At 39.7% G+C, this 25,794-nt stretch overlaps 1 protein-coding gene and 1 long non-coding RNA gene across 2 annotated transcripts; one reads left to right on the top strand and one right to left on the bottom strand.

Annotated features, from left to right (window-relative positions):
• Positions 1-1,321: 1,321 nt before the first annotated feature.
• On the bottom strand, positions 1,322-24,717 carry impdh2 (IMP (inosine 5'-monophosphate) dehydrogenase 2). Its single transcript, XM_026153278.2, has 14 exons — positions 24,234-24,717; positions 22,569-22,617; positions 18,796-18,897; positions 18,633-18,707; positions 18,169-18,375; positions 17,986-18,073; positions 15,579-15,778; positions 15,123-15,213; positions 14,715-14,810; positions 5,278-5,421; positions 3,174-3,318; positions 2,638-2,781; positions 1,918-2,001; positions 1,322-1,699 (listed from the first exon to the last, which is right to left on the bottom strand). Exons 1-14 carry the CDS (start codon positions 24,329-24,331, stop codon positions 1,678-1,680), a joined length of 1,545 nt encoding a protein of 514 aa, XP_026009063.1. The 5' UTR covers positions 24,332-24,717; the 3' UTR covers positions 1,322-1,677.
• On the top strand, positions 20,023-21,086 carry LOC113012869 (uncharacterized). The gene is made up of 2 exons (XR_003270762.2): positions 20,023-20,168; positions 20,693-21,086. It is a non-coding gene; the product is annotated as an uncharacterized LOC113012869 (long non-coding RNA).
• Positions 24,718-25,794: the final 1,077 nt, after the last annotated feature.

Below are 25,794 nucleotides of genomic sequence, written 5' to 3'. Positions count from 1 at the left end.
AACATAAAATTAGAAATTACCGTAATTGTCGGGCTATAAGCCGCTACTTTTTGCACAAGCTTTGAACCCTGCGGCTTTTAGTCAGGTGCGGCTTTTCTATGGATTGTCCATGATTTTTGTGATATCGTAAGACGATTTGTTTTGTTTGTTCCGCTGTTGTACGGCACTACGTTGCCTGGCGGAAGGATCGGGGTTCAAGAGTGGTATGTTAGTCACATGTCCGTCCGCCAGGCAACGTAGTGCCGTACGAAGTAGCGCGAAAAACAAACTTCAAAGTAGCGCTACGCATTCAGCGGGAGGCGTGGATGATGAGCGGAGATAAACTTGCGAAAAGCAAGTTATGCCCAACTCCACCGGTGGATTCTGACAGCGTGGAAAAGTGCGAAAACATCCACGATCACCAACGGATTTTGAAGGGCTGGACTGCTGCATGATGGAGAGGAGGACACCGCCACGGCCCTTCTGAGGGTGTTCGACTCCGACACTGACAACGAGGATTTCTTTGGTTTTGAAAGTGACAACGAAGGAAAGAAGCTGAGAGTGGATGACGAAGCCATCCTGAGCCTGTTCGTATCCGACACTGGAGAAGAGGACTTTGGTGGTTTTAGTGCGCAGGAAGAAGAGAAAGATGGTGAATGACTGACTTTTCTTCTTGTTAAAGCCGTGTCACTGCACCTGAGCCTAAAAGGTAGTCCGAATCTATTTTTCTGGTGTGCTGTAGGTTACTGTTATGTACTACATGTGCAAATATGTACCCATAACTTGTTTTTCAAAATATTAATAAAAGGGGTGTGTCTCCAAACAGCCATCTCTTTCCTGACAATTCCCTTTGTGCATATTCTCTTACATATGATAAGTCAACATTGAAACACCTGCGGCTTTTAGTCAGGTGCGGCTAATGTATGTACAAAACAGGATTTTCCCCTGATTTTAGCTTGTGCGGCTAATATTCAGGTGCGCTTTGTAGTCCGGGAAATACGGTAATCTAAAACAAGCCTGTTTTTAAAGTCTGACTTAAATGGAGTAAATTGAGTGGATGATGATATAAAGTGTGTAGAAACTGGCACACAGATGGCCGTCAGCTCTCGCTACTAACGAAGTTGAAATGAATGGGTCTGCTTCACTGCTTCCCTACATTAGATGAACAGAAACTAAATGGTCGGTTTAGAACAGACAGTTTCTCATCTACAAGCTGCAGCACATCCTTTTCTTTTCTCTTCCCTCAGGTAACATGAGAACATGCAGGGCACAAGTTACTAGATAAGGATTCTTTAAAGTTTTAGCAAAGTTGTTCAATTAAACAAAAACAGACCACAGCCACTTATGAAAAACATGCTTTATTACTGGACATTTTTCATCTTGAAATGGACACAGCAGGGTTCAAATACTTTGAAACAACATGAAAAGCACTGGATATTTTCATGACACAATCACCCGTGCACTTATTGAAATGCTTTAATTCAGTCCTTCACATTTAAAACAGACTATGCATAGATGACACCGGCAGGAAGACTAATGGATCACTGGAAGAGTGGAGTTTGAGAGAGGTTGATCTTTACAGACTACTCTAATGAGAAGTGTGGGTGTGCGTCAAATACAGCTATCAGATGATCTGGCAAGTAGTGTTTTTGCATAATGTCTGTTGGAAGGATTCTCCATCAGAAGACAAGCTTCTCCTTAAAAGAGACGTTTCTCGTAACTGTGGGAGAAAGAGTATGAGAAGAAAAGATCACACGACTTATCCACGATACTCCCTGAGGTTTCCTGTTAAGACAGACACAGCAGTAGCCTGATTACAGGCGCTAAAGAGGAAGTTTAACTGAAGGCTTGTGTGGTTGTGGTAAGACATGAAACTAGGAAATTTGAAGACCATGAAATATGAAACTGAGGAAAACCCATGTCTGTGTGCGTGTGTACCTGTGCAAGCTGTGGACTCCGCCTTCTTTCTGAGCTGATGTTGTTCTCTTTTCAAATTTCAGGTCTCCAGAGTACATCATGGCTCTGGAGAAGGAAAAAAGAAAACAGCTGTTAGATGACAGCAGAAATGGTGAGAAATTAAGTACAATATAAAACTTAAGGAAATAAGAATAAAGCTGGACATCAAATTTCTGTGAAATACAAGATAATGGCCAAGCTATAGAACTTGTAATACACCTGACTGTACTTGGTCAGCCACATCACACTAATGTGATTTACAAAATGTGTCAAGTACATCAGATTCAAACTTCGTAATGAATTCCTTCCCCCCCCTATAACTGTCAATGTATTTGTCGTCAAAAACATTTCTGCAAAAAAAAAAAAAAAAAAAAAATTTGTTGAGCACCACTTTGGTCCCCAATCTTCCCCCACACTCTCTCCCAGCTGCCCTGTCTACTCCCTGCTGTGCTATCTGATAAAAGCAACCAAAAAAAAAAAGTTCAAAAACCTTTCTGTATGATGTACAAATGAAAGTGTTTATTTAGACAGTAAAATTCATACTGCATATCGATCATGATTTATGCTTCAAATATCACTGGACATTTAATCACTTTTTTTATTGGCTTGCTTCTGAGTATTTAAACATTCATTTTTCTTCTCGTGTGGCTGTTTGAGTTCTCTCAGAGTGCAGCGTTAACTCTGACAGGTTTGTGTTTTTACCTGAGTTGGGTTAGGCTTTTAGCTCCGATGTCCTGGCAGGAGTGCTGAATGCCAGCGAGCAGGTAAGGAACAAACTTGTGGATGGAGCCTTTGTCCTGCACAGCTCCGGAAACACCCTGAGCGACTTTAATCTTATCGTTCTCACTGGGAGGGGAGAGGAGGGAGAAAGGAGTGAGTAGTGTGGAGAGAACCCCTTGTTAGGCAACCTACTGCTCACTGATAGCATATCAACTTCAACAGCCTGTTTAGACCAGTTTGTTCAGTGAACATCTTTGTAAGCTCGTTAGAGGTTGTCTATTAGATGAAGGTTTTTTTTTTTTTGTTTTTTTTTTAAGTGAAATGCCAGCGCCATACTTTTCTAGCAGGCTCATCATTCTTTACCACCACATAGCAGTACAACAGCTGTGTTCTGCAAACCACTGAAAATGAAATGAGGAAGTGTTGTCTGCTGGGGAAAACTGGCAAAGAAAGGCCCAACAACGTGACAGGCAGACTGGCTGTATAAGGTGGACAGCCCCTTGTTGTATTACTGATACCTGAAGTATCTGGTCTGGGACCCCAGGTTTTTGTCCATGGCGTCCAGGGAGCCCATGCCACGGTATTTCTTCAGCCTGATGCCATCAGAGAAGAAATATTCACCAGGAGCTTCACTAGTAGCAGCCAGCAGAGAACCCATCATCACTGGACACACAGAAAAAGAAAGTTACTGAAACATTTAACTCTATCATATATATAAAAAAAAAGTCAAAGATAAAATTGTGCCGAGATTACAACAATGAGGTGATTGATTTTTTTTTTTTTAAATTTGCTCTTTCCACAGTCAGACTTTACCTTCTCACTAACTGTAGGGTGCAGTTAGTATTAGAGATAGACCGAGCCGATATTACGTATTGGTCCGTTACTGACCTAAATTACTGGATCGGATATCGGAGAGAAATAAAAAACGTAATCCGATCCGAAGTATCACAAAATCACCTCACAAAACGCGCTACTTGGCGTAACCCAGCTCGGCGCATCGGAGCAGTATGTGTCACGTGACAGAGCGGCTGTTGTCTGCGAGACCTGTCGGCGGTCTGGTGGAGTATTTGGAGCCTCGCTACATGCTTCCTAACCGCGGCATTTCATCTCGGCCAAAACTATCCCAGAGAAGTAAAGCAAGTGTGTAAGTTCATGCCTAAATGTTTGCATAGTATTTCCACGTTAAGCTTAACAACTGATATATTGAGCCACAGCTGGACTGGCGATCGGAGTTCCATACTGAGGTGAAAAGGAAGCGATTTGTCCCGTACTTCAGCTAGAATTAAAAAATCAACACTACTTCTCTCATTCACTTCCCCTCCCTCCCCTGTTATTACTTCAAGCATGAAAATGATCAATGATCAGCTGATCGGCTTTTCTGCCACAAGTCCACTCTTTCTCATTTGTTTATCGCCCACTTTGTGCTAGAAAGAGGAGACCGGCGGATAAACAACAGCAGCACGTTTAAGCGTGATAAGCTGCTGTTAGAATGTATTTAATATTACTTTCTAGTGTCAGCTGAGGTTTTGGTGGAGCCACGGCTGTAAAAGCTGCTGGTCACGATATCGGTTTGGATATGTGGTGAGAGGGAAACATGAAGATGGAACTAGGAGATGTTCTTACTAAATCATCAGAGCTGAGCAGGGTGATGGAGAAACAGGTTTACCTTTTAGGTGACATGAATGAGTTGAAGGGAAGTTATGAACTGTTTCTGAGAGACAAATAACACCAGGATCCTTTCCTACGTAGCTGACGGCTGGTAACTGTGCAGGGGCGGGTCTAGCAAAGTTTTGTCGGGGGCCAGGGGCACAAAGAATATTTTTCTTTGTTATGTCATTTAAAAACTTTGAATAAATAATTATCTGAATCTTACAACAAAAGTGGTCATCTGATTAAATGTATAGAAATCCATTATTGTATATAGTAACTAGTAAGTCTAATATACACTTTAGTAAGTTATAGTACTTTTTCCTTTGGGAAGGTACCATCTGTGCAGTCTGCAATTCTGTTGAAGAAAGATGCTGAATCTATTTAATTATTGTAGAAAAATAAGTGATTTCTGTGCATTTGTTTTACACTTGCATTAAATTAAAGTTGATTACATCGATTAAGGGGCGGGGGGTGGTTCTCTAATATTTTTTCTGGGAGTTGGCAACCCTATTAGTTAGGTAGGCAAGTACTCTTTAAAATACCAGAATAGGGAGGATGGTGTAGGTTTAAATTTATTAGATTGATCAGTGTTGCTGAACTATAACATGTTTTGGGTGGAGTGTATTTTTTGCATACAGGTATAACAGAATAGCTTCAGTCTCTTGTTTTTTTTAAAACTTGAGTATGAACTTATACAAAATGCAGCAAGATATTTATAAAAAAAAAAAAGAAATCCGTTATTGATTACAAAATACGCTATATCGGATTCATATCGGTATCGGCAGATATCCAAATTTATGATATCCGGTATCGGACATTAAAAAGTGGTTTCGTGCCATCTCTAGTTATTATGTTGCATCTTAAAATTCTTTAATCAGTTCTTCAGTAATAAAACAAGAAGATAAAAATCAAGTTTTTCTTTCTCGTTCGACATGGCTTCAATGCATGTTCACCTGATGATCAAATCCATACCTGTGGATGCTCCAAGTGCTAGGGCCTTTGCGGTGTGGCCAACGGTCTGGATGCCGCCGTCAGCGATGACCGGAACGCCAAAACGCCTGGCATACTCTGAAACCTTATAGACAGCTGTGGCTTGGGGTCTGCCACATGCCAGCACTGTCGAGGAGAGAGGAGGAAAAAACAGATGAAGGTGGATTAAACAGGTACAACTGAGAAAGGTGCCCTGTAAAGAACCTCTGTACTACTGTAAATACACAACTCGAGCCAGATGCACCAACTTGTCTTGACTAAGCTTGATCCTGAGGTTTCAGCTAATATGAGCCTTTTAAAAATCTTATGCAGCTTGAAACCACCAAACCAAGCACAACTCAGCTATCCACATTAATGTATTGTGAGTAAACCTAGCAGTATGCGCCATCTTGCTAATGTGTCCTTTAGCAGCAAGCTCAGGCTGATAAAACCTTATGAAAAGTAATTTTGTCATTAAAATAAAAAACAAATTGAATTCAATTCAATCTGTAAACAATGTAGGGGATTGCTTCAGTCGGTTATTTAAAAACGCAGAATGTTGTCTTCAGTGACAGAGGCTGTATGATGATGGCCAACATTTTTACTTTACACCTGCTCTTCACTTGTTGTATGGAGAACTAGCTTTAAGCTTAAGTGGTTGAAGTTGCTTAAAAATCAGCCGATAACACCACGGTATGACATATTTAGCTAAAGAACTGGCCTCAGTTTGGAAGATTCAGCTTTTCCATCATTTAGCCATTGTTCTTTCATATGTCTGACAGTTTGAGAAGGCAAGAGGAAAGAAATCTCCACTGACTAATAATAGGACAAACTGTTCAACGTTTAGAAAAAAGAAACAAAGTGAATGAGCAGACAAACTGGGAACATGTCTGTTATGTTTGTTAAATGTGAAAATGAGGAAGTTAAATTTGTCACATCAGCAGAGAAATACCACACTGCTCTAAGAATCAAACTCTCATAATACACGCTGCCTGTAGCTGCAGAGGACTCTTCAGTGGATTTCAAAGCCATTTTTCAAAAGATCAACTACTCTAATATTAAGCAACAGAAGTAAAGTGCCAAAACACAAATATCCCAACATTCCAATTCCTTTTATTAAACCGCTGAACTCGTCATTTCCTTCCAACTCAGGACTGCAAGGTACTTACCAGCACTAATGATTCCAGTGTTTCCCCACACAGACTTTAGTTGGGTGGGCCAGCAAGGTATATTTACTGCCAACCAGGTTTTGGTTGTTCAATCTATCCGGGTTGCCGTTGTTGCAGCCCTCGATATCAATCAGCTGCATCCCTCTACAGAGGATCTCGGACTCTATCTTGGACTGCAGCTGGCGAAGAGAGTGCTTCTGCTGCAAGCTGGAGAACCACCAAAACCACAGCCTCCAGCAGGTGAACAACTAGAAAAACTGCCAAGCTCACCAAGGCTGCGGAGCGGAAGGACTCATGTCCCCAGCTTAAGACCAAGACGAGTAAAAATCTAGTGCTCAATAAAGTGGCAGTTCTTTAATCTGATTATGTGGGGAAATACTGGATCCCTATTTATTTTCTACTCTGCTTCTATTCAGTGAAAAACACAAAAACGTTTCAGAGGGAACTGTTATCATATGCAATGGCCGTACTCTAAAACAGTGAAGCTCAATAGGTTCAAGCTACAAATCTTTACTATTCTACTCTGTTTTGACTCATGAAAAACAGGGTCAAAGCAGAAACGAACCCACAAAGCAGGTGAGTGCAGATTAATTTTCAGCCAAAAACAGTGGCAGCGACTTCTTTAACATCTTTCCCCACATTGTAGACAAAGGTGATTAATTCTTATCATTTATATCCTTAAGCAAAGTCTGTCCCAACCAGCACACAAACATGACCACAAGTGCTGAACAGAGACACCCTGTGGTAGCTAGTCACACCATCTAGTAATCCTCTGCTTTTTATTTTGTTCCAATGTTAGGAATGTGTGTTAGACATGGATGAGACGCCTAACACAATAAGCAGTGGCCTTTGAACCCAGCCACTATCTCACCAATAGTATCTTTACATTTGTGTCTCAATCTGATGGCTTCAAACAGAAATCAAAAGGTCAGGAAAGTGGGTGGAAGAAGAGCAACATTCACTCAGCATTAGGGATGGGTATCGTTTAGGTTTTATCCGATACCAGTACCAAACCGGTACTTTTGAAACGGTGCCGGTGCTTAAAGAATGGAGAACACAAAATTGGTTCAAAAACCTCTCATGTTCAGCTGGTTTTTTTTGTAAAAAAAGATAACAATGTTAGCCTTTTCTGCAGCTATAGGGGATTTATGGTATCACTCTTGGCTGGAAGTGATACCATACTTTTTCAATGGAAAAAAAACAAAACAAACTTTGTCCAAAGACCTCTCGTGTTTAGCTGTTTTCCACTTTTTCTTTGGTCATTTTAGCCTTTTTGGCCAGGGTGAAGGGAGTATCTGCCATCAAACAAGAAGACAGCCGCATGTAACTACGAAGGTGTTTGCTAGTTCACCTTACATGCATTAATTCAATGACGTGGTTAGTTTACACACAGACAACATTAAGCTACTCACGCAGAGAATAACAGCTGCTGCCATCATCATCCGTCATCATTTCTGCTACACTGGCAGGGCTAGGGGCCAGGACTCTTGGGGTTTTTGGGGGATGTTGCTAACTCCGGGTCCGATAACAGGCAACCCACGTGCAGTAGATGTGCACGGTGTGAGGTCTCGCAGCAAGCTATCAAAAACGGCGCATTTCTTGGCTTTTAACAAAATGCTATATGTCGCCAGGTGTTTGATCAGATTCGAGGTAGAGCTGGGCGATAGAACGATAACGATATGTATCGCGATATAACTTTTACTCGATAGAGAAATTAAGCTATCGCGATAGACCTCGCCGCTCTTGTCCTCTTAAAAAAAAAAAAAAAAAAAAAAAAAAGGTCAGCTGAACCAATCACAGCCGCAGCGTCACGTCGCGTGACTTGCTACGTATAGCACAAGTGCCAAGCCGCACGTGTGTTTGTTTGGGAAGCAGCCAGCGGGTAATGGAGGAAATGAGTGTGCCGACTAGAAAAATCAACCGAGCGTGACCGAAGAGAAAACAGATGATGGTTCCAATGCCGGAGAGATTGTCGAACGGAAGAGCCATAGAAGCTCCGTAGTGTGAAGGTATTTCGGCTATTTCAAGTCTGACAAAAAACAGAGTAGCGTGCACTGTAAATTGTGCCGAAAGCAAGTCTGGAAATACAATAAACTGGTGCATGCGTCACACTGTGCGCCGCGTTATTGTTTCGGTGAAATGAATTTCTACAATACTGTTAATTCTACTCTCTGCAGTGTTTAAATGCTTACATATACACACAGTTACTGTCCCTCCACACATACGACTCGGTTCTGCTTCTATGCCCCAGCTTTGTTTACTTTTTCCCACCGAGGCTTCTAGACTTCTGATTGGCCAACATTTCTGCACGGTTAGGAATCTAGCGCCACCTGCTGCTTTGGCATGTTCATAGCAGCGTTTTCCTTCATTTCTGCCTTTATGTGTGGACGGGATTATTTTTTAAAACGAAAACGGAAAATCTCTGTTTTCAAAAATACCCGTGTACGTGTGGACGTAGCCTCAGTCTCTGACTGGAAGCGCTAATTCGTCATTCGGCTTTTGTCAGACTAAAGTAACTGTTAAAACTGTTTGAAAAGCTCAGCTATACAACAAGGAGAGATTGAGAATTTCCTTTTAGTTCTCAGTTTATTTGATATTGACAAAAGTTAGTCAGTTTTGTCTGTTCTTCTGTAAAACAAACTAAGATTTATTTTTAGAATTAATATTTTGTTTCTAAGTGGAATTGACAATTTAGTCTGTTTCGTTTGTTCTATTTTGAAACTTAAACGCTTTAGCGGCTGCCTTTTGTGTAGTTTGCAATATTTGCCTTTATCTATCTGAAAAAGTCTCATGTTCCTTAAGGACATCTACCCTGTTGAACTTATTATGGGAAATAAATATTTAAAAACAAGCTGCTGATTATTTCACATTTTACTTGTGAGCAACGGCACATTTAAATCTTACAAATATAGTTATTTGGCTTATATCGTGATAGATATCGTTATCGCCTGAAATGAAAAAAACATATCGTGATATGAAAAAATCTCATATCGCCCAGCTCTAATTCGAGGTGTTACCTCCTTTGCACGGTATCACCTTAAAGCACTTGTTGCAGACTGCTGAGTTTGCATCTTTTGCTGTGAAGTACAGCCAGATGTTGACCGCTTCGCCTTGGGCATTTTTAATCTGTAGCTCTGCTCTAAAAGAACGTACGTACCTGGGCCCGCCTACTGCGCTTGCAAAGATAAAATGATTGGCTAGAATCCAAAGTGTATGACATCTCAGGAAGAAAAAAAAAAGCACCGAAATAAAGCACAGAAATGTGCGCTGCTTTTCGGTCTGGTTATTACCGTTTATGTCAGAACCAGTGCCATAATGGCATCGGATACCAGTACCCATCCCTACTCAGCATAATCGACAAATTAGTGTGGACACACGAACAAGCAAAAACCCCAAAACCCCAAAGGCCAACTTCTAAAACTCTAGTACACCTACAGATGCAAAGCTGAACCCCAATTAATGCAGCAGGCTGTGGGGGTGGGTGGGTGGGGGGGGGGGGGGGGGGGGGACACACTGTGATGATGGAGCCAAACCGAGCCTAGTGCACACCAGCAGGGGAACTTACTGGAGTATCCCGTAACAGTGGTTGGGGTTTTGGGGCTGTGGAGCTTTATAGCTGGTGGTACACTGAGGGGAGCTGACACACGCACACACGCACGCACGCACGCACGCACGCACCAGGATGAGAAGTAGGGGAGAGAACAGGAGGCAGACAGAAAGGAAGGCAGAAGGTAAGAAGATGGCAAGATGAAGATGATAGCAAAACAGAATACAAGCAAAAGGAAATGAACAAGAAATGCCTAATGATATCACAAGAATCATAGTCAACATAGAGACAAGTGCAGTCAGAAACAAGGAACAGAGAGAGCCTCACTACAGCAGACAAACAAAACTCATAAAAGTGACAGACTGATTCAGTTATAACATTTAAACTGAGTTTAACCCTTTAAGGCCTACCATAGAACCAAGTCCGCCAGAGCTTATATTATATTTTTACATGCTGTGGAGCCATTTTTGGGAGCATTTCAAGTTGCTATACATCAATACAACCATTATAGCCCAAACTTTAATAATATGTATGCATTAGGTGCATAGTAATTACATAAATTGCAAAAAAGTGCAATAAACTACAAAAAAAATTGAAAATCGTTTTTGTTTTTTTAACATATATTTCTAGTTAGAGAAATTTAAGAGGCTCATCCCTCAAAACTGTAAATACAAAAAAGTTGCACAAACTAGTTTCCCACCACAGGAAATTTATTTTGAGTGTCTTCATAGTTTTATTTTTGAAATACACCAATTTTTATACACTGCAGGAAAAACGAAAATAAATATTATAGCGCAAATTTGCAAAATAACAGCATATGCATCAAAATAAACTATTTCCAGCAGTGCAATATGAGTCCTAAGCATCCCAGAAACGACACAGAAAGTCATAAACTCAAACATAACTTTTTAAAACACAAGTATAGGCTCATAAGGCCCCGATCGTAAAAAAACTACATTTCCGCAAAATGACGTCACTTCCGGTTTCGGGCAGGTCATGCGGTCATGTGATAGTTCGCGCTGATGGACGTAGGAAGTGTTACAAACAGCTGATCGGATCGGCGAAGCGTGTTTCTGGAATATCATGTTTTTGTTGCTGCAAGTGATTTTTATGCAGTTTTTGCAAAGCTATATGTGGGAGGAAACTGTGACCTAGGACAAGCTGATGGCATAAGATGTAAGTACAACTCCTCCGGTTTCATATGCAAAAAAAATTATTGCGCTAGCTTACGTGGTTGCAGAGCTACCGGGATTTAAAAATAGTTACGCAAAATGGAGCGTGCCCGCTCCGATCGGCTGTAAAGGGTTAAACAAAAAGCTTTCCTCATTTCCAAAAGGCAAACAGTCAGGATTAGAGCTGCAGCTAGCAATTATTTTATATTCTCCATATTCTATCAATCATTCAACCAATTAATCAAATAAGTAGTTGTCTCATTAACAAAAATATTTTGTAATTATTTATTTACAAAAATAAATCATTAGAAACATAGCAATATGTATGTATGTATGTATGTAAGTATGTTTAACCTTTAAGCCTCTATAGGAGCATGTGCTGTGTGCAATGAAGAAACACGAGCACATAAAAATTCTCAGATTTTCTGAGGCCCTGTGCTTTGATACTTTTTCTGCTGCAGAAAGCAGACCTTCAGATGAGTGACGTTAATAATAATAACAATAATAACAACAACTACTTATAATTCAGTGTCCAAGCTAATAATGCCAGGTCAGTGGCTGAGAGTTTTAGTGGCTTGTATATTCTTAGTGGCCTATATATATTAAGAAAAAGCTTTCATTTGTATTCATATATATTGGTACAATTTAAGTCGTAATTTATATTTTATATTAATCTAAATCTGCAGTATAACGTCACTTTAGTCTTGAAATAAATATGCTCTAGTACACCCCATACCCCCCTTTAGACGCACCCCTGTTGTTGCAGGTATTGCTGCCATATAAAGTAGGACAGCTGCTGTCAGCCTTCTGCAAGCTGCCTTATAAACATACCAGGTTCAGTCAGTCTGCACTCGTACGCTTTTTAACTTCTGTAGCTTTACTGTAGATTTTCATTGTAGCACCGCTGTTTGTTTTACACAAAGTTTGCATTTCTTTACATTGGAGTTTCCTGATCAGCTCGTACGTTTTTGTTTTGTTTTTTTAAATACCAATTATAGAATTTTCTTATCTAATCTAGTTTGACATATCAGGCCCAACAAAAACAAAACAAATAAAAAGGTATAAATCAATACAGTTCAAGCCATTAACATTGTGAAGCTTTTGTGGAAACCAAATTAAACAGCTTATCCAAACCAATCCCCGTCCCAAAGTCTAACCTAATATTTAAAAATAAAATAAAAATAAAATAAAAATGTGATACTCAAAATTAGCCAGGTGCAAATGTTTTCAAGGAATTAAAATAAATGATAAAAGGCTGCTGCATCTATAAAACCTCACTAGCATACCCTCTGAGTCTGAATTGGATCTTTCAGCCAAAGTGATGTAGCTGGAGGGTGAAGAGCTTTCGAGGAACACTAAATTCTATGATGTGCCAACAAAAAGTCCAGTATGATTGAAGTGTAAGGCAGACGAGTTAAATCACAGAGAGGTAATACATCTGCCGCACAGGTCGAGGTTGTCAGAATATACTTTAGATAGTCTTGATTTTGACAAATACAATCTACAGGGTGGGCCATTTATATGGATACACCGTAATAACATGGAATGGTTGGTGATATTAAAGTCCTGTTTGTGGCACATTAGTATATGTGAGAGGGCAAACTCCTCAAGATGGGTGGTGACCATGGTGGCCATTTAGAAGTCGGCCATCTTGGATATAACTCCCCCCCCCCCAAATAGGAAGAGGGCCATGTGACACCCACCCTGTATTTACTGTCTTAAACTAAGTAAGGAAGAGTCTTGCACATGAGGATGAGGTATGAATACTATCAATTACTTTTTCCAAGTAATCTTCCCCAAATTTAAGACCCAGTTCCTTTTCTCAACTGGAAGTGATCTTTTTGGTTGAGTAATTGGCCAGTGCAGTAATGAAAGTATATATTCATGAGATAAGAGCCTTACTGTGAGACTTCAACTCATATAAGTCCTCCCACAAATGCTTGGGGGGCTGACATGGAAACTCTGGGGAAGCAGAGGATGCAGTGTGTCTTATTTGAAAACAGCTGAATAAATATGAGGGCAAATTGTACAAAAGACATATCACTAAAAACTGAGAAAACTGTTGTCTTTCCAAAAAAATAAACAAATAAATAAATAAATTATAATGAAAACATTGACTCCTTTTCTTGCACATATATGAAAGGAAGAGGGGGGCTGATTATTACAGATTGGGGTCAGAGCAGAGGCAGAGACAAAATTAAGGTGGCACTGGAATTGATACCAAATTTAAAATAAATAAATAAATAAATAAAAAAATTTCCACGGAGGCAATTACAACAGGGTTATCACAACAAGGGATTAAACTTGATATGCACTCCTAAATACTTAAAGCCAGAAAAAGTTAGACGGAAAGGTAGCTCCGTTTTGTCTAAGCTCCTGTGTATCAAGGTTTATGGGAGAAAGAGACAAAATTTTAAAGTGATTCCATAATAGCAGATAGGGGAGTCGTTGGATTTGTAACATAATAATAATAAATCATCTGCATATATAGCAATCCTGTGCACTATGCCACAGGATTGCACTACACCACTACAAAGACGTTCTGAGAGGTGGCTGAGAGAGGCTCTACTGATAAAGTGAAAAGTAAAGGTGAGAGTGTAAGCCTGCCGTGTAACAAGTTTTAAGTAAAAGAATCTCAGTCTTAGTACAAAAGTGATGCTAATGGGGTGATGCTGATACTCTTCACCAAATCATTAAAAAAGGAGTGTATGAAAAGCAGGCTAGATTTAGTATCATGATTAAAGAAATAAATGAAAAATAAAACAAATACAAAAAGCTAAACAAAAACTGAGGAGTACCTCTCACCCCCACCCACTAGGCCCCATTCCCCCAAAAAAACAACAACTTCAACTTTCTAACCCAAACTCCTGCTACACAGTAATAGCAGCTCCACAGAACCATAACTTAAGTACTAAATAGATGTCCCAGTGTAAATAAAACATCTCAATGAACATTAGTTTAAAACCATAATCATGTACCGCATTGTCTAACTTAGAGGACAAGTTCACAAAGGATGACTTAAAGTCCACTAGCACTGCAGCTTTATGCCCAATTTGAGTAATCAGTGCAGAAACCATAATAATTGATTGTTATTTTCTATAATAAAATGAGGCTGCAGCATAAATGTTTCACAGCCTATGATGTACAAAGATGATCAGACATCAGATAGTAGAAAGGGTCAGAACTGTCAACAACAGTTACCCCTGAATGCAACAAATTGTCAAACTAAGCAACTGGAAATGCTCACGTTTCCATCAGGAATCTCATAAAGTACACAAAAATACAGAATTAATTGTCCTTCAATACGATATACTACACAGGGTGAAAGTTTAGGTTTCCATTCTTGGTTTGGTCCGTGCTTTAGGATTCAACAAGCAAAGCAGACTTTAAGTACTGTTTATTGCTGCAGAAGAACTTTACTGCTGCCATTTTGTAGCAGAAGCTGCTACACCATACAGATCAAAGGCTTCAGACTGGTTTAGAGCCGTTTTATAAAAGGAAGCAGGAAGTGATGTGCCTGTTGTCTGTACAGTTTTGCCTTCAGTCACTCACCTTCCTGCGTGATGCAGATGGAGCCGCTGCCCATCCCCACTCTCAGTGCATCCACTCCTGCATCAATCAGATTCTTGGCCTGAGCTGCAGTCACGACTGCCACAGACCGGGTGAGACACAGAGGAGGGGAAAAAAAACAAACAAACAGTAATTTTCACCACAAGCAACAGATCAATGAGCAGCAAATACAATCAAAGACATGAATGTTCAACACTCAAGCCCACTGGCTGTGAACAAATGTAGGATGTGTCGCTCCCCCTTTGCACGATACGCCTTTATCATGGACCATTCTGACAAGTGCATACATAGAAAACAGCATCCATTCTATAGTGAACACTTTCTTTTTAGAAAATACTTTCTCTGAATACTTTACATATGAAAATATTAGTGTGTGTAAAGTGAAGTTACCATTGCCACCGATGACCTGCAGGTTGGGGTACTTTTCTTTAATATATTTGATCATATTGATCTGGAAGATCGAGTTGCCCTGAGAGGAGTCCTGGAGGTAGAGAGATGAAACATAACATGATCTTCCCATTCAAAGACATGAAGACTCACCCAGATTGAAGATAACCCCTTAACAACAAAAAACTGTGTATTCTAAACAATAATTGGCAGGTCTACTCTGTCCTTCATCCAAGCGACTGCTTTTTCTTTTCAGATTCCATGGTTATGCACTGTTTCATTAAGTGGTTTTAGTTAAATATTTGTCAGTGGACCAAGGCAGGTCTCTTACTTGCATGACAAAACCAAAAATTGGTCCCAGTTTAAGCCCCGTCCCCAGTTTCAACACGACTTAATTTACCCCCAAACTCTGCACCTGAAACATTCCATGCCTTTAAAAAGCACATTAGAAGTCCTTACTAGTACAACCGCATCCACTCCGCTCTGCACCAACAGGTCCAGTCGGTACTTGTCGTCATCGTGTGTGCCGATGGCTGCACCACACAGCAGCTGTTTCCGAGAATCTTTGGAAGCTAAGGGGAAGTCTCTGTTCTTCTTCAAGTCTGTGCGAGCGATGATGGATACCAGGGACCCCTCTTCATTCACTATGGGCAATTTACCTGCAGGAGGAACCAAAGGCATGAAAGCGTGCTCATGCTGTGCACTTAGAAGCAGCTTACCCTGTTCCTTGGTACATTTTTCCCCATCATAGGGCTTCGTGATAATAGCCAAAATTATGATCACGATTATTCAGATTTTTGCGCCAAAAACTTTTATTGCACTGTAATGTAAACAGAGCACTGCTTTAACATCAACACAACAGTGTTGTGCTACATTCCAACTAATGTACAAATCATTACAGAAAAATAAAACTGATCCTCATCAACTAAAGTCATGGCATCTCTTGGAAGAAAAATAAATCATTTTATAAACTTTACACAAAAAACAGAATACTGCTGTCACTTTTACACTGCATTATATTCCTATTAAAAATCTTTGCAAAACAATAAGACGTTTATCCATCTCACCTAAAGACAAAATAGTCTCATTCTACTCACTGTACCAGCATGACATATGTGAATAAAATTTAGCAAAGAGAGCCCAACAGATACAAGATTTTTAAGAGCAATAACAATATTTCTACTCTATATTTGGCGGTTTAAAAATCCAACATTGGCTGATTTTGTTTTTCCCCTTTCAGACACATGAAACTGATTCCCATAACAATTATTATGTGTAGTTATGATCATAGTTTATCCTTACTGAGAAAATAATGACAAAGCAGTTTAACAATGGTCTTGTTTTACTGTCACTACAAGTCATGGGTTACTCATTTACACTCTGCAAAATTCTGCTTAGATCAGCTTGTTCTTAGGTGCCCCCAACAAGGACGTTACAAAGTGCCCTCTGGTGGACAAACAGTGCAACATTAACATTAACATGGCGGAAAGTTGTTTTTTAGTTTTTACAATTTCAGCTATCAGCCAGCTGATATATCGGTGGAGCTCTAGCAGAACACAGTGGCTGTGAGATCCCATTTGTTCCCCCTTCCACAGTTTGTTTACAGTGCAGCTCTATCCCACATTGAGAAAATAATTGCATGAGGGGATAACATATCTTTTGTCCCCTACACTGACTAGACAATGCAGTTGTATTGGTGATTTCAGTGAGTCTTTGTAACCCGGATAGATGTGCTGATGGACTCCTCAGGTTCACCTTTTATGGATGTCTGCACTGACACTGGATAACGTGAATCATCCAGTGTTAGCTTAGACAATGCATTTTCCCCCCCCTCTGCCTTCATGAAGTCATTTTACCACAGTTAGTAGAGCAGGACGATATGACCAAAATTATTTATCACCATATACATGTGAAAATTTGCGATAACGATATAACTGACGATATAATTGACACTAGACAAAATACTTTACAACTCCACAACTTTATTAATGCAAAAAAAAAAATCTAATAAAAAAAATCAAAAATCAAAGAATTGATTTTAAGTGTGCCGTATTTTAAAAACAAAAAACAAAACCCAAAAACAAAAAAACCCACAGTAATAACGACAGCCCGCTAGCATGCTCTACCAAAAATAGTGCTTTGTTGTGTATCTGACGGATGAAAGCTAAACCAATTCCACACCACTGAAGTTGCAGCATTTTTACAAACCAATTCTGGTTCATCTGTTTCATTCAACGATCCGCTTTCGCCCTTCTCATTCTCCGTCGCCGCCATGCTTTTTCCGCCATGTGCGTATGAAATCAAAGGCACTGCGCATGCACGTTTTACCCATATTCTATCGCGATATTTCATTTTCTTATCATTGCCCAACATTACACCGGTATTACCGTGAACGGTATGATATTGCCCAGCCCTAACAGTTAGTGAAGTGTTTTCAGGTGGTTGAAGAAGTTAGTTTGTTGCTTTGCAGATCGCACTAAATCTAAAGTATTTCCAAACAATGGATGAAGATCTGTTTAGAATAACAACCTCTTTGCCTTTTGCTGTGCCAGACTTTTGCTATTTGTTTTGACTGTTTGATATCTGTTGTTTATCTGTCTTTGTACTGTTTCTCATTCAGAGTACATCCAGGAAACTTTAAGCTGCAGCATGCAGGAAACAGCTGTGACTGGTATGTGCTGGCACACCGTCAGGCAGTAATTTAGGGACTGCTTTGTGTTCAACCAGCAGGGCACACATTCACATTAACAGTCAATCATGTTCCCGCAATTGTGGAAAGCCAAAATTATGATCAAGGACAAAATCTGATCAACTGGCCCAACTTAATCATCATATTATCAGGTCTTACACGAAACAACCTACACACCTTTCTTACTCCTCTGGAGGATTTCATTGGCTTCTTTCAGAGTCACCCCAGCGGGGGCAACCACCAGATCATCTCGCTTTGTCATCACCTGTGAGAAAAATATTACAAAGGTTTCTAAGAAAGTGTCTCTAGAGCATTTTGAGATGTAAATTTCAAGATCAAACCAATTTTTTGCATGCCCACCTCACTCAGTGGAAGGTCGTGGTCCTCCACCTTCAGAAAATCGATGTCTCTGGATGAGATGATGCCCACCAACTTGCCGCCCATTTTGCCGTTATCTGTGACAGGGATGCCACAGAACCCATGGCGTGCCTTGGCCTGGAAGACATCCCTTACTCGCTCGTTGGGGCTCATCACCACAGGATCTGTGATGAAGCCCTGCTCATATCGCTGGAGAAGGAAGGGGAGGAAGGAAATGAGGAGGGGGAAAAAACAGGATGGGGATGTGGAAAAATAAAGATTGAGCAAAAAAAAAAAAAAAAGGAGCGGTGAAAGGAACATAAAGGAATCATTGCCTATACTCTATAAGCTGGGAAGCAGACAAATACACTGCTCTACACATGCACACAAAAAAGACACGAGTTAAGAAAGATGAAAATAAACATGCATAAAAAAGACAAGAGACAGACTGAACACAGAATCACTACCTTGACTTTGCGAACTTCATTAGCCTGGAACTCTGGAGTGCAGTTGTGGTGAATGAAGCCTATACCACCTGTTAGCTGCAAGAAGAGATAACACATGCGTGTGTGCCTGAGGATGGCCAGATGTGATGACAGAACAATAAATGCCTTTGGTTGTTATACTCACTGCCATAGCGATGGCCATGTTGGCTTCAGTGACAGTGTCCATAGGAGAGGAGACGAAGGGGGTCTTCATGGTGATTTGTTTGGTGAGCGCCGATGTCAGGTCCTACATACACAGAAACACTCAGTTTAACCTTTCAAGCCTCACACAGTGGGGTAAGCAGAGGTGGAAATATTTAACCAGTTTCAGTTTAATGGCTGTGACATTACAACGTCACATTTTTTTGGACATTAAAACACTTGACACTATGTATCAGTTTGTTACAACATACCAGCACAAAACATGTCATGTTTTTAGGCATGTTTTTAGAGTGACACAGAGTTTTTAGACTGTGTGTGTTTAGATAGTTAAATATTTGGAGCGAAGAAAGGCAACTAAACAGATTTATGAATGGCACTGACATTTCTTTCAACTTACAGGACAATCATGTCGTCTGAGGTGTTTCACCACCATCTGACTGTTTTCCAGCTGAGAGAAGTACTTCTACTTACAGCTATGCTTCAATAGTATATGTCAGTAGGACACAACATACTGTTTTTAATCTGAGTGACTGTGGAGTAAATTTAACATGTTCTCATGGTGACAGACAATATTTTTTTTAATCTTCTGATACAAACTATTTTTGACAAAGTGGACTAAATGCTCAGTTTCAATTAAAGCCACATGAGAGATGCAAGTGACTTTTATCCTTTTTGAAATACATTGTCCATTACTTACTTTTATTTTAATAGACATTTGTGCAAAACTCTTGAATTATGCCCAAAAACCTGTTTTGTGGGGTCATGTTGACCGTAGGCCTCCAAACTCTAACAGTCCTAGTAAATGCTTGTTCAGTGAAATGCAAGAGCAATGCATCAGTCACCCTAAAACTAAAAGAACATAAGGAATGCTTATACAGCATATCTCAACATGCTGAGCCACCTAAAATCACCATAGAAGAAATTCCTTCGTTACAACAGTCCAGTCCAAACATGAACACACCAAAACTAGCTGAAAAAAGAAAAAAGAAAAAAAAGAGAAAAGAAAATAGTTCAGAGCTACTGTTTAAATGTGCATTGTAAAAAGGATGCATATTAACCAAGTTACACATATATTTGGTCAGACTGTTGCTTTCTATGTCAATAACAAAATGTAACCCCTATAGACATGGTTACTAGTATTTTCTTGTTTTTACCTGGTAATATTATTTCCGACACCCCTTGAACACACTTTGATTTTCCGTAGTTCAGTGAATGCAACAAAAGCACGTTGCTGCATTAAGCTAGGCAAAACGGAGCAAGACACCCGAGAGCAATTAACAAGCTACACAAGGCCTTTATGTGTTTTACTCTCGACCAAAACCAGGCAGAGCGTGTATTTGTTTCTTGGGAATTCCGGTGAGTTACTAGAGATGATAAGTTAGCAGGAAAACTTATGCTAATTGTACATGTGGTAAACACTGCAACAGTGCGAATTCTGTATTGTCTAAAAAAAGCTAAAACCAGTCGGAGTACTTGAATTGTGTGTGAAATGGAATGTCATATTTTATTTTATTGTCTATTTGATTGGGCATCTTCACAAATGCGCAAAACTAATGCAGGATGCACTTTTCTTTTAGCCATAAATGTTGTGCAGTGCCTTTCCTGCACTTTGTAATTTCAGTTATAGGTTAATACATGTAAATAAGTTATTTAAAACTAGTTACGTTACAAACATTTCATGATGTGATTACATATGCCTTAAAAAGGGGTATATATATACAATTGATTGTAATGCTGTAAAGCAATACAAATGGAATTCATAGAGACAGAACAATGTTAAAACAACAGTGTACTTGATTTTGAAAACTTTATGAGATCTCATTTTATTTAGAAAAACTGTTAAGAACTATTTTGTTTATTGCTCTGTACTGTATGTGCAGACTGGTTTTTTGTGATCCTGGATCTGAAGTGGTTCTGGATATGGATGGCGAGCCAGACCCTGTGAAAACTCTTGGCGAATCCAAAAGCAGTGTGGCCAGCTGTTCTGGATGCAGGAGTAGAGTTACAGTCTGAATTACTTCGAATCGCAGGATTTCTGATAAGCAAGAACAAAAACTGCTTACTTGATACGGATTGTTTCTCTGGGAAACAGTTGAACTCCCAATATCCTGCTCATCAGGAGTCAGGTCTAAAGAGACTACTTATTTTATTTTGTTGTTATTTTCAAAAGAGCGCTCTTCTCTGTTGATCTTCTGTTAATTTTCTATGCTGTTTACATTGGATTATTGCACCACTGTAACATTGTAATAAATCTGCCGGCTGTTCAACACTCAATTCTCTCAAATTTATTTTACTCCTCTCGAATCTAGTCTATAAGTTTAACCCTACTATACTAAGCAGGTGTTACAAAAAGGAAACTGCAGCTCTGACACAAATGTGGTTATGATGTTGCATGAACTAAGTCTAAGATGAACAAGACAGACTCCAAGAGCGCAAACCTCCACCAAGGCAGCTCACTCTCTAGCCAGTATTTACTTTGGGACTAGAATTGTGTGTTCTATGTATTCATTTTTCTCCTTTGTTCTTTTTCAACGTACTGGAGTGTGTAGTACAGTAAAAACAAGTGCAAAGTGCATGCTTTTGGTTTTTGCACTGTTGAAACCCATTTTAATATACTTCACCTACTTTTGAGAATAATTGTGTTTTTATGTGACTATAGTACATCTGTAACATTCATTGTACGGTTTGGTAAAATTAGTTTAACTGTTCAATAATAAAGAGCAAATTAAAAGCTTTAGATCATGAGTTTTTGCTTAAAAAAGAAAAATGTATTCAGGAATGCTGCACATGTATTCTAATTGTTTTGTATTAAAACAGTTATAACCTGTTATTGTACTCTACAAAAAAATGAATCACTGTACTCAAAAATATCCCAAGTCGACAAAATGTTGCCTGTCATTTTATGTAGCTCTAGACCTTCAGATCAATCTATTGACCTAGAAGGAGAAGTCAAAGGACAAATGTGACATAATTTAAATCTTTATAATGTACTTGCTATATGTTAAGAATACACACCACACTTGTAAGAATCATAGTTTCTAAGTTATAAGGCTTTTTGTCAATTTTCAACCAACAAATCATTAAGACAATGACTAAGCTAATAACATGACCCCACTCTACACCTCTGCTAAGAACTCATTCGATACTTCTACAAGTTATTGTGTTTACAGAGAGAAGGACAAAAAGTAGAAGTAATAAGATAAAAAGAAGTAGAAGTAACTTAACCACCTTAGAGAAATGGTCATTTCAATCAAACACACTATCAGATTTCCTGCCCCCCCCCGACGCCTTTAACCTTGTGAGCCACGGTGCTGTATGGGTTTATGCTGGTGCAGCCTTTGGTGACATTTCTCAGAGCACAACATTCAAGAGCAATAAACACAGGCGTTTCTCTGCTACAACCTTACTTGGTCTGGTATGACCAGCAGCTCATGAAGGCTAAAGTTAGTAAACATTAGATAGGTGTGCCCCCACCTCGGTTTGCCAGTTTTGTAGTTAGTTGGTATCCCCTGAACGTCACAGTGACAGCATTTAGAAAAAGTTACAGAGTCTCTTTAAAGTGAAAACAAACTGTGCAATTTATGGAAGCACTGTGAGATAACATTAGAGATGGGAGGCACACAGCTCATAATCCTCACTCTCACCTCATATGCTCCCACCCTGAACATTATCCAGCTTGGATTAGTATAATACTACAACATCAGCTTTAACCAGATTTTGCATGTTGGCAATTATTCGTCTGTCGACTCAACTCACCACTTGATCAGCAGTGAAGTCAATGTAGCCTGGCAGAATCAGGAAGTCACTGGGGGAGAAACAAAAACAGTTAAAGTAAAAGAAAGTTTAGATCTTTTCAGCCTACAGTTCTGAAGCTTCCTTTGAGATGTCAAACACTTTAACCCCCGATGTCTGACTAAACTGGCTTCACTCCAAGAGTTAAAAGGAATAATACACTAATTGTAATTGTAAGTATTTTTTGTAAATAGTGAACATGACAGGTTAAATATTGAGCAGGTGATTTTTAAGCTCAGAAATAGTTATGGCATTTGAGAAAAGAACACATCTTATGCAACTGCAAACTGGACATAACATGAATTTCTTGGACGGGGATCATCAGTGAGTGTCATGTTCACAAGACTGCATACATGGAGCAGAGTAGAGGCAAAGAGGCCCAGAAACAGACTAAGGGTATGAAAGCATGTTCATCCATGCGACCTGAGAAAATGTGTGTCATTAAGCCACAGCACTTTATTATGCATGAACAGCATTTAAAATCGATTAAACCTGGGGTTCCAGTGGGTCAAAGGATTCGCTGATACAGCTTTATTTTCTTACCCATTTAGAAAAAAAAGAAGAAACACTAAAACACAATTTGTTTGCTTTCCTTTTATTTTGTTAGTAATATATAACAGTTTTGAAATCTTTAATTGCTTAAAAATTGTTTTAATTCATCATTGGATTTTGGATTGCTTGGTCACTGGTTGGTTGTCAGAAATAATTACATTCAGATTTTATTTATTTTTTTTTTGGGGGGGGGGGGGGGGGGGGTAGAAAAAGCTGAAAAGTTTCAGAGTCATCTTGTGGATGATTTGATAATCAGTGAATCAGATTCTTAGTTTTCCCTGCTGAGTAAAAAGCAATTTCATTAAAGAATAAACAGTTTTGTTGTGCAGAGGACTACCGGGCCGACGTTCTAAATATAGCCAGGGTCCACAGGATCCAGCTTAACAACACAGGACTGCATGAGCCAGAGCCTAAATTTAGGGCAAGTGTGTGCACCGAAGGACTGTTCACCCCTCTAATTTCCAATAGGCTTCAACTCAGATTGGTCCAGTATTATTAGCTGTGAAGGGCACCAGTGATCCTTTGACGCACAATGCCCGATTTATGAAGTGAAAACAATTAAAATTTATAGAGACTTTCAAAACCTCACTGAACAATTTTGCTGGGATTTCCCTGCTAATACATACAGCTGCACAGTTACACAGAGGCAGTGGATTCACCGTGAAACGTTCAATCCTGCGTACAAGGCAGATTTTCAAAAGGCGCGAAATTTAAACAGCGAGTTCATATTTAAATGCCACTAGATTTGCTTGAAAACAAAACAAACAAAAATAAAACCATTAACAACGCAAAACACAGGCACACAAAACAAATTCTTGTTCTTGAAACTGACTGCATTCTGGGAAATGTAGGATCCTCTCTTTTTTGAGGGGGCGCTATCCCCGTTGAGCTAAAAGTAAGCCCTAGCAATAATGCACCTATTACACGATAATAAATGCAACAATTAAGTAACACCCTGATTTTCGCTTCATAATATTAGTAGAATGTCTTGAGAAACATGAACCACTTACGTACAAACTTAAGTAGCCCAACTTGGCCTGCTTACCAGGGATACAGGTATAGAGATAAGGTCCTTACTTGTATGTGAGTCCGTCTCCTCCGTTGAACAGCTGCTGTCCCGTCAGCCCGTCATCGGGGACGTAACCGGTTTGCCCGCTGATCAGGTAGTCCGCCATGCTGTCCAAACAGCCTTCACCAGTCCTCTTATCAGCCTTCGACTGTAAATAAATCACCCTAACAAGCTGCCGAGGTGCGCATACAGAAACACAAAAACACTCTCTCAAGCCGCACCGGCTCAGACACCGACAACTTTCCTCTTTCGCGCCGCGAGCTGCTCTCCTCCTCGTTCAGTTACCCTTCAGTGCGTCGTCAGGCTCCTCCGTGCGCCCTCTTAGCAGCCTGAGCATGTGCTAATGAAGAGGACCAGAAAACGGCACCGTGAGAGATATTCGCTGCTTTTTCGAGCCTCTTCAACCTCAACAGACAAGTGCTCATGTTCTCTCTGCAGCTAACTCCAGCACGTGCATCACTCCCGTCTGACAGCGTTTCCGACACTGCCGTCACATCCGGAAGATCCGCCCCCTCATATATATTATTTCATTGCTGTAGAATTTAATGAAGCTCCTCTTCAGTATTCATACAAAGTTGTATTTACTCTCATACTGATGACTTGTAGACCCTTTGAAGATAACACACAGATTTCTGACATTTTTAGGGCTCCAATGCTGCTTAAATCCAGCTGCACTGATTTCTGTTGTGTTTCTAGTTTGTTGCCTACAGGGTACACTGGGAGATGAAACATAGTATGGCAAGGTTATCCCAACAGAAAATAATTATTTCAATTCATATTATTTAAATGTAATGGTGTCTAACAAGGCTGGAGTTTACAAGTTAACGAGTGACACATTAAATGCGGTAGCGTCTTTCCCAACCTTTTTTTTTCCCGAAGGTGTTCAAACCAAAAGAGTCCCCAGGTATTCTGAGCACCTTTTAAAAGTTCCAGGTGGCAACAAGAGTTGCTAAGGAAGGACATGTTAAAATAAATGCTTAGACTACAAGTTGTAACCTATGGTGGTTACATATTTTAAATTATTACAATAGTAACAAAATGTATTCTTTAATCTGGTAAGTTTATTCGTCAAGTTGACAGCTCATACAACGAGCTTGCTGGTCAGTTAGTAGTCTATAAATGACTGGGGTTTTAAAATTAACTTGATCTCCAAATCTTCTTATCTTACTGTAAGCTGCACTGGTATAGTGGACAAAATTGATGAATTTCATAAAGCTAAATGAATCTCAGCTAATCTGAGCTCAATCATCAGCCCCACACACTGTTGTAAAGTGAAAAATGTGCCTGCTCCAAGTAAACACTTGAGGGTGCCCTCTTCCTCCTATACAAGCTATGTTACTGTGTAAATATGAAACCAGGACACATGCAAGGTCAAGCAGAGCAGTGGGGCAGTGGATATCATCTTTGCCCACTACTACACTTATCTATTTTAGGCTGTAGCAGACGCTGTGGGCCTTGCACTTAACAAGGTGCCAATCTGATAATGTCAGAGTAGGGTTTCTGCACTGTGTCAACAATGCAGTGCCCGAAAAATTACAGTGATTGTGAATATATCATTTTAATCCTGTT

This window comes from Astatotilapia calliptera, chromosome 20 (assembly GCF_964374335.1).
Source record: "Astatotilapia calliptera chromosome 20, fAstCal68.1, whole genome shotgun sequence".
In the NCBI taxonomy this organism is placed as follows: Eukaryota; Metazoa; Chordata; class Actinopteri; order Cichliformes; family Cichlidae; genus Astatotilapia; species Astatotilapia calliptera.
This window is presented reverse-complemented; position numbering and strand designations above follow the sequence as displayed.

Coding starts and splice junctions, on each gene's coding strand:
- impdh2 (XM_026153278.2), bottom strand. CDS start 24,331: ATGGCGGACTACCTGATCAGCGGGCAAACCGGTTACGTCCCCGATGAC. Junction 2,002..2,637: donor AAAAGCCTAACCCAACTCAG/GTAAAAACACAA, acceptor TTCCTTCTCCAG/AGCCATGATGTACTCTGGAG. Junction 1,700..1,917: donor GGAGTCCACAGCTTGCACAG/GTACACACGCAC, acceptor TTTCTCCCACAG/TTACGAGAAACGTCTCTTTT.